Below are 9,766 nucleotides of genomic sequence, written 5' to 3'. Positions count from 1 at the left end.
ATGCACTCAGATGAATATACAACTGAATATTTTTCTATCCTAAGGAGGTTATTGATATCATACTACAAATAAGTATTGAGATAATTTTGAAAGTAAAATGTTATCAAAAATCAAATATAGGCAGTAAAATGGGTCACTTTGTTCTTTTAAATGCATAATTGTAGTCCAGGCACCTATGTTCAATAAAGCAATATAGTGTTTTGTTTTGCAATAATAAGATATGACATATTGACTAAAACCCTTAAAGGTAGAACGCAAAAATCATACCATTAAGACCTGAAGAAATGCTAACATTAACTACCCTGTTTCTCCAAACTTTGTATAGACCTGTCAACAAAATTATCAACCCAGCAGTTTTAGAGATAATATTCTAGATATTGCCTACAGTATTCCACTTGTATTTAAATGAAACTATGCTAGCTCAAACAATCAAATATTTGCCCCAAGTTCTACCTCAGGATGTTTATATATGTTAGTCTAAAAAGCTAATGTCAGTCATTTAGTCTGAATGGCATTTGAGGGATGGATGGAATTATATAGTTGGGAACAAGTAAGGTTTCTGAAATTATTTAATATGAAGAGAGAAATATACATTCCCCTATTGCATTAAGATCAGCTAAAATTCTTTATAATTTTCTCTTTACACAATGCATTCAGAGTTTTCATTATGATATAGAAAATGAAGTTTAAGAAATATTTCTTAGATGCATGTGACTTTATATATAACTTGTCATCTTTTGGTTTATCATTTTCATCAAATGAGGTGTGCTGCTGCTCCCTCTGAAAATGAATTAGGTGCTCTATCCCCTTCTGAGATAAAGGGATGAAAAAAGTCCTACAGATAGAGTGACTTGTAGGGAGTCTCTCTCATGGTTTCTAGGAGTAACTAAACAGACTCAAACATACCTAAGTTCACCACTTGGGAGGGACTCCAGAGGGTGTCCAAAGTAAAATAAGGCCATCAAAATTTTAATGTTATCTCCACTTGATAAAGTGATCAAATCTACTATTCCATAAAATTAACCATATGTAATAATAGATGCTGCCAGTTACCTCCATATGAGAAGTTTATTTCTTGCTGAATACATTCTTGCAACTGCTTATTACCAACTTTAAAATCAATTTTATCACCTTAATAAGCTAACAAATTGAAAGTTATGATCGTGACTAGTGCCTAACTGTTGTGTTTTTATGCATAGAAAGATGTCTGTTTTCTTTTGTAGACTTCTGACATTTTAAAATGAAAATTAATTAAAATGTTAGTTTTACCTTTTTTGTTTAAGAAAAAAGAAATTCCTTGTAAAGGTACCAAGTACCATAAGTTCATTTTTGATTTATGTTATTTAATGCTTTATGCTTCATATGTATAAATGCTTTCCAAAGCAATGCTTTTGAAAAATGAATTCAAATTTTCTATCTCAAATGATACTTGTCAATGAAATTGTTCAGTTGTTTACAATATTAAAAAATATGAAAAACACTCACCCAAAAAAGTTTTGTGCAATTGAGTGATAAGCTACCAGTTGTTCCAATCGTTATTAGCTTCGTGATATGAAAACACTTACTTTTATCTTGCCAAAATCTGACACATACAAACTTGTTGAATTTATGGTGCTTGAGCTCTGTTTCCCAATATGCAGATAATGGCCTTAAACAATGAAATGGACTGTTCTGGGAAATAACACCAACACAACTGGGAAATACAAAAATTGTATGGCCGGTACTAGGGGACTTTCATAAAAGTCCTCATGCCGTTGGCTACATTTTAAATATTTCTTAAACTATTTTCTAAAACCTTGGGGGGAGAGGAGAGGGTCGAAGCTTTATTGTAAAAGAAATGAATGCAAGAAAATGGCACTTTAAGTAGTGAAGAGACATGAAGCATTGCATCTTCATAGCCTGCTAAGGAGCAACAGCTGTACCTAATTTTAACTTGACGTGCTTCAGATCTCATATTCATATAGGTATTTAATGATCCAAACATAATGGTCCTATATAGAATAATTACTTATATGAAGGAGTGAACTTCATACGCATTCCTTTTTTAAACGATCCTTCAAGAGAAAAACTGCACTGGTTCTTTGAACAATGAATATTCCCTTTTAACAATCAAAATGTTTGGGGCATAATATCTTAAATTTTAAGCGAATAATAAAACCCATGAGATTACTTCTTTTTGACAGGTTCTTGGGGTTGCCCTCCTTCCCAAGATAGCCAGTACAATGAAATAAGGTAGAATGCCAAACCAATCATTAAGTCATAATAGTAGGTTGTTAGGAGAAACAGAATGAACAAAAGGAAATAGTGTATTTTAGAGTTGATGTATTTTGAAAGCAGAGACTCACTGGCCAGAGTTTGATTGTCCTGGGCAGGGAGACTGGAGGAGTCAGACCTGTTACCTGGCTTGAAACCTGGGGAGGCTAATTCTTGTCCATAGCTTATTAACTCAGCAGTTTCACAACTTGTCTCTTCTACCTCCTCGATAGGTTCACTGATTAAAATCATGGGCCCTAAAGACTTCTCCATGTTATTTTCTGCTTGTTGGAAACTTTCAGCTATGAAACTTTCTCTCTCATCGCTGGAAGTCAATATGACTGAACTTTTGTTACTTTCTTGAGGTACAGACCCAGGATGTTGGTTTTTCTCAGTACACTGGGCTTCACTGTGGGGATCACATTTACACTCAGATGTAGTAGAAATGGACTTGAATGACATGGCAGTCACTGGATACTCTGTCGTGAATGCTTCCTCATGGGATTGAGTTTTATTAGGACAAGTGGATACAGGAGTGCCATTTTGAGGACATAGGCTTCTTTCAGAATTGAAACTTTGATGAGCAAGAGCAACCAAATCATCATTCTTCTGAGGGAGTCCTTGGGCCTCTGCATGGCATATATTTTTCTTCAAAATTTTTGGAGCACTAGGTAACTGTGTGGAGTAGAAATCCAATTCTGAGCTTGCTTTTCCATTCTCAGGAGTAGCCTGCAGAGATTCTCCTACAGTTGCAATATTTCTAATGCCATGCTCTGCCCTGTCAAGTATTTCCCCAGAAGTGCACTGAGACATAGTTTCTTCCTTTCGTGTTTCATCTATGTGTACATTATAAATACCTAAATGTGATTTCTTTTCAAAGTCGGTGTCATAGATTACATCCACTGAATCCCGATGACAAAGGGTATAATGTGAATCATCATTTCTCCCTTCATGTGGATCAAACGCTGTTTCCTTTTCCTCAGTGGGCCTGTCACTTAGAGAAGTCTCTTGAGGTAGCTTAGCAATTATTGCTTTTTCTCTAGGAGACATGCTTTCTAGAGTACTTTCTGATGTTGTCTTAATTATATAAGCTGTACCTGCTTCTGCTTTCTCGGTAATACCATGATCAGCTACAGAAGACAGTTCACATCTCACTGTTTCTTGGCAGGTAAACAATTCTTCTGTAGGAGTAACATTCAGGTTCCTTGTATTATCTCTTATTTCCCACATGTCTTCACCATCTGCTTGCTCCTTGATCTGTTCTGTTCTGTTTGTCTTACTCTTTCTTAAAACTACCTGACTTTCCAGAACATTCCAACTTTGATTTCCACATGCAATCTTATTCTGATTGTCAGGAATATTCCTATCTGTTTTCCCTTTTTGAACCTGGGCAAGATACAGATTGGTTTGCAAGACATTTCCATTTTCTGGTGAGCAAACTTGGCCACACATTCTTTCTGGAGTGGTGCCTTCTGAATTCTCTAGAGTACTCCTTTGGGTTGTAAACGCATCTTTGGAGCTAGCTAGATCAGCTCTGAGACAATGCGATGTATCAACTTTGGGTGCCAAGTCACAGGCACTATCAGAGGTTTCATTTACTTTGCTCTGAAGGTCATATAAGGATCTATTACCAGCTTGACTCATGTTAACACCTATTTCAGGATGCCCTCTTCTCCCTTGGCTGTCGGTTGAGATTGACAGTACATTTTCATTTTGCCTTTCACTAATGCTGAATTTGATTCTTTGTTCCTCTTTTTCTCTACCACTCCTACACCCTTTTCTAGAAGTTCTCTTTTCTGTAACTGGGCATTCTTTGGAAGTATTCATACGGTCAGGTATATAGGCAAGAGACTCTCTTGTTGGACATTCCCAGTCTTCGACTTCAATTTTCTTGGTTCTTTCTCCTTCTTTGCCTTGATCAGCATTGCCTGCCAAGGGCAAATATGCAGTTGGACAAGATGTTTGCAGTTTGTAACCCTCTCCTGCTGGATTGGCATTATCATCCAGTACTTCCATGCCACTGGTACCTAATGGCACTAATTTGTCATCCTCTGAAGAAACTGTTTCCAGTGTCATTTCATGGTTCTTTTTGTGGCTATGAGCATCCTCTTGGCTGGTAAATGGTCTATCCACTACCTCATTTCCTACTGCACCATCCATTTGACTTTTTGAAATATCCACCCATTTTATTCCTTGCCTTTCTGACTCATCCAGAAAAGGAGAATGTTCATCCTGTTGCCTTACAACAAGACTTCCAAGTAATGGAGAGGTCTCACCACTATCAGTGTATTTCAGTGATGGTTTGCTGCTGTTTGATAGACCTGAAGTAAGTCCCTCTGCCAATTGGTGACTAACTTCATTTCTCAAGGCATACTTTGGGTTGCTGTATAAGTCTCCCTTTAAGGGATTTTCTGCTGATGAACTAGGAGACAAAGGCCTCCTGAGCAAGTTCCCGCTTATCTCGCCAAGGGTTCGCTGATTCTCAGATTCTTCAGCTGTATTTGGAAAATTAACTGGCTCGGTTGCAAATGAACTTTCATCTCTGGTAGAAGGACTTCTAGTTCTTACTGAGTACTGATTTATCTTTGGGGAAAAAACAGAAAACAATGACCAAAAGAGCTTTTTAAAATATGCAAAATGATTTAAGTAGGTTTCATTTGCCCAGTTAGTAAGTCCCAGGCATAGTCCCATCACCTCATTTCACTTATGGGTTTCTTACAGGCTTCGAAACAGGATGTTTTTTTGGGAATCCTGCTAAAGTATGATTTGGGAATGAGATTACTAAGGAAAAGGCCAAAAACTAATCACTCTCCTTCCCAGCCTCCAAATATCACATTATATTATTCAACTGTTCTTGCTTGTCATCGCTCTCTCTCCTCACTTAGGATATATACATTGATAGCTCCATGCTAATCAATTAGAGAGTAGCTTCCTGGGTGCCCCTTCTACATTTACACTTGCTGTAGGTGCCCCCATTACAGTTTCTCTTATTAATATGTTTTCTGCAAAGCCTCTGCAAACTATTAATAGCAAAACGTCACTCAAAGAAAAGTGAGGGAGTTAATGTCTCTGCAAATTCTGTTTTAATGACCCTCTGCCAACTGGTACTCAAATGTATTTGAGCTCTTCAGTGATGCCAACTGTCAGGATTTAACAGTGAGATGCCTGTGTTTTTTTTTCCTCCTCATAACTGACATTTGCATGATCTCAATAATTATATGCAAATCTTACGATTTCCCCTTCTTCTCACATAAGGCTCATGTTACTTGTCAACTGCACAGCTGTCTTGCAAGCCAATGCCTGTGGGTTTCACAGATTTGGTTGTATTTCCATCTATTATAGAGCTTCATTGTTTTATGCATTAACATCGGCATGGTGCAAATTAGCATCTAAATTACCGTTCCCTGTTCATTTATTGGACGTACAATCTCAGTGACTTCTAAACAAACTTTTATATTTGGGCCTGCTCATTGTAATGAGGTGCATTGGTGGAGTATGTGATTTTTCAGGGTCCTTTCATTATATTCTGTGGTTTGAAAAAAAATGGCAATGTTAACTTTCAGCTGGTGAGAATTCTCACAATGGGTGACAACTTTGTAGTTACTTAAAGTTGGAGCAAAGTAAATTGCATACTTTTGTGATGCATCCTCCATATCATTCTAGAAAAGGTGGTGCTTTGGCGGGGGAAGGGGGAAGAGATGAGCTCTATTTCTTTCCTCCTTCAGCACTGACACTTGAAGAGGCAAAAGTCATTTTTATCTTAGATTATTATGAATCCATGTATTCCAATGCTCTAAGCTCAAACTAGACACTGGTAAGGATAAATTGCATTCTGTGACTCATTTACTGCTATTTCTCCCTTTGTGATGAAAAACGTAAGTTAAACCATCAAAAAAAAATCTAAATGGATTGAATGTTCACCGGGTGTGAAATTTATGATAACAAATACTAAATTGGATGCTATAGAATTTTTTTCTTATTTAAAAATTATAGCAAAAGGCTCTCTTGTTCCTGCTGGGCAATTCAATACTTTACAGCAATGTAAACCATTGGCAGACTCATGAGGAAAGAAGTAAATAAAGGCATACCATAAAACTAAAAGAATTCTAGATTGTTAGAGCTGAAAAGGACCCTAGAGAGTATTTCATTGAAACCCTTCATTTTAAAAGGGAAGAGTTTATACTTGTCATGAAGATTAGGAATAGGCATCGATATTGGGTTACCTCTCCTATAATTCCTAAAAACTATTATTTAGAATCACCAGTAATGAGATAAGAAATAAAAGTCATTAATTTAAGACTGCAAAGACTGAAAGCAACGTACTGAAATCAACATGTCTTTTTGATCAACATAGAGGTGCAATGACAGCACAGACCATGTTTTCACATTTGTAAATTACATTAGTCGATGCTAATGAAAAGGAGACATTTTGCCATCTTTGAAGCGTAAATGGTTTCATATCCTCCAATACTGTGGCAACCAGAATACTTACCATCAGCTCTAATTCCTTTTTGCTGTGTTCATCATATTCCCTGTTTACATCTTTTACATTTTGACCACTGGCTTCCATGTCTTCCTTATCCTCATGAGAACAAATAATTACTGGGAGAGAGGTATCTGAAAAGTGAGTATAATTATACCTGTGTAAGACTTTTTCCCCCGCTATAGGTTACAACTATAAAAATAAATTTTTTGTTAGAAATTAAAGAGAAATAGTACCTGTTGTCCTTGAATTATGACAGTTATTCTCCTCTAATATTTCTGATTCCTCTTTGCTGTTAAATTAAAAAAAAACTGTTAGAAATTATTCTAAGATTCAGTCTTCTAAGAAATATATTTTACCATGTAACAGTTATAGTTTACATAGACTAAGGAAATACTGTGTAATCCTGCAAGTTTCACTGTACTCGTCTAAATATTTTTAAAATCAGATTAATCTTTTAAATTTATATAGTAATAAATACAGGTGTAAAAGCAATGAAAGAAAAATGTCATAATGTAATATTTATAAATGAGGATGCTTTATCTATTTTAAAACTTACATAATCATAATAAAAATAATATAAACCATCTTATCATTCATGGATTTAATCTTCACAAGAAAGAGTATTTTTCTTTAGGTTTTAATGATAAAGGTTTATGAACTGCCAGTCCATTTGTGGTAGTAGAAATTGTTTTCTAATGTTCCAATTGTTAATTTTTTTCCCAATTGACACAATGTTACATTAACCCCATTGGGAAAAAAATGCTAACTAAAAACTGAAGAAGGCAGCCAAATATAGACTCATTTGAAAGAATTTATATATGTATTGCCATAGGCTAATTTTATAACTGAGACTTCAGACCTCTCATATGCAAGTTTACATTTTCTTATGTAAAGGATTATTCTAGATATACTTCCTTCCCCTTCTCATTCGAGATCTGGACTTAAAATACACACATCTCCTTTATGGTTTAAACTTAACCTTCCCTCGGTATATTTGTCGGGTGATTTTTTTTAAAGTCTCAAAATCATACCCAGTCAGAAAATTTTAGTGAATCTAGTAAATTAAGTCTCATGGGCTTATATGTAGCAGTATCTTTAGTAAATCCATAAGGAATATAGGAGTGCATAAAGAGTTTTCTTTGTATAGTTATAGCTGAATTCCTATTCTGGTGGTTTTTTTCCCAGTGAAAAATTCTACATTCATACAAGACCACATCTGCCAATCAAAGCAAAGCAAAGAGACGGGAGAGTTGGCTGATTGATTTGTCCAGTGTGGACAAACAAGTTGGATAGTTTTATCTTCAATGTCAAATTTTTGGCCCTGGAATCATGCAGGTCACTTATAGTGCCTCAAATTATAAGAGAACTGTTCAACTTTCCCTTTACCTTACACTTATGCTGGACTAGCCTTTTTATAGTACTCAGATAGTTACGTGGTTAGCTTTTAGCTTGAAGTGAAGAATTGAATACATCTAATGGTCACAGAAAGGGAAATGGGAATGCTTTACTAGCATTCTGACAAGGAAAAATAATGGTTGCCCTATTGGAGCATTAAATCTGCTATATTTAAAAAAATACAGTAGCTAGGTAAAAAGTCTCAGTTTTGCAAATGTAACTCCAAACTCATTCACATACATGAGTTCTACTCTTTTCAAAATGTGACCTATTAAGCATCTTTTAATAGCTCCAGCTTCCTCTTCATTCCCTTAACAAAATTCACAATTCCATTTGTAGTAGAAAAACAATAGCATTTCAAAGATTCCTTTCACTGTTTTAAAAACCAAAATGTTATCAATCATTTTCCCCAGGTCTCTAAAATGCTGCTGCTTTTGAAAAGCACTCAAATAAAATGGAATAGAGCTTCCTTTTAGCTCACTTTTGGAAAACATTCATTAGGTACCCACCTGTGCATTGTTCTCTACTGGTTATAATACTAAGAACTTTAAGTAGACACAATGCTTCTCTATAAGCTTACAATTTAAAACAGACAATGTTGATGTATACATATATACAATGTGAAAAAACTTGAAGACATAACAACAAATATACATAGGAATACAGGAAATTAAATAAACTACATAAAGCATACATTGGAAAGCAAGCAAATTAATCCTAATAATGGAGAGTAAAAACAAAAGCAAAGGTACTTTATAATCCAGCTTAGGGTTAGAAGATAATCTACCTGCTTACACAATACATTAGATCATTTGGGAATGTAAAGCCCAAGTTTCATTGATGTTTTTGATTGAGTGGCTTGCTCAATTATATCTAAACAGTTGACATGACCTTAGAAAAGTCTAGGGAAAAAAGGCTATTATTTGGCAATAGTAGGAAGCTAAATGAGCAGCTAGGTGGTACAGTGGATAGAACACTGGGACTGGAGTAAGGAAGACTCATCTTTGTGAGTTCAAATCCAGACTCAGACACTTATTAGCTATGTGACCCTGAGCAAGTCACTTAACCCTGTTTTCCTCAGTTTCCTCATCTATAAAATGAGCTGGAGAAAGAAATGGCAAACCACTCCAGTATCTTTGCCAAGAAAACCCCAAACGGGGTCATGAAGAATAGAACATGACTGAAAATGACTCAATAACAAGGTAGCTAAAGGCAGGGGCAGTACTGGGAAAAATGAAGTAGGCAGTATTTATCTTAACTCTTAGCTTTTTCTCTTTATGTTTTTTCCTCCCCTTAGTAGCACCTCTTTTTGTTTCCATCCCCCTTGGGAACATAGTGTTGTCTCCCCACATCTCATTCCATTAAAACCTCTTGTTCAGGGAGGCCACCCGCTCACTGTATAGGAAAGGGTGCTGGATGTGAAGGTAGAAGACCTTGATCTGAATTCCAGTCTCACCATTTACTAGGTCTGGGTGCCATTAGACTAGTCCTTCTACATCTCTGAGCCTCCTTTTTCTCTTCTGTAAAGTGGTTGGATTAGTTGACCCCTGATCATTATATAAGTGTACGAAAGGATTCATACAAATGTTTAAATGACTAATGAGGATTAAAAGAGCTGCCCTTCCCAAGTAA

General features: G+C 35.9%; 1 protein-coding gene across 1 annotated transcript in view; it reads right to left on the bottom strand.

Moving 5' to 3' along the window:
* Positions 1 to 2,166: 2,166 nt before the first annotated feature.
* The window catches only part of PPP1R3A (protein phosphatase 1 regulatory subunit 3A), a 68,787-nt gene continuing 61,187 nt past the window's right edge, over positions 2,167 to 9,766 (bottom strand). Inside the window, exons 2-5 of the mRNA XM_036760638.1 lie at positions 6,973 to 7,028; positions 6,746 to 6,870; positions 4,530 to 4,836; positions 2,167 to 4,304 (exon numbers count right to left, since the gene is read on the bottom strand). Coding sequence (XP_036616533.1) covers positions 2,167 to 4,304; positions 4,530 to 4,836; positions 6,746 to 6,870; positions 6,973 to 7,028 — 2,626 coding nt within the window. The remainder of the gene's footprint in view (positions 4,305 to 4,529; positions 4,837 to 6,745; positions 6,871 to 6,972; positions 7,029 to 9,766) is intronic.

Source organism: Trichosurus vulpecula, chromosome 5 (assembly GCF_011100635.1).
Source record: "Trichosurus vulpecula isolate mTriVul1 chromosome 5, mTriVul1.pri, whole genome shotgun sequence".
Lineage (NCBI taxonomy): Eukaryota > Metazoa > Chordata > Mammalia > Diprotodontia > Phalangeridae > Trichosurus > Trichosurus vulpecula.
This window is presented reverse-complemented; position numbering and strand designations above follow the sequence as displayed.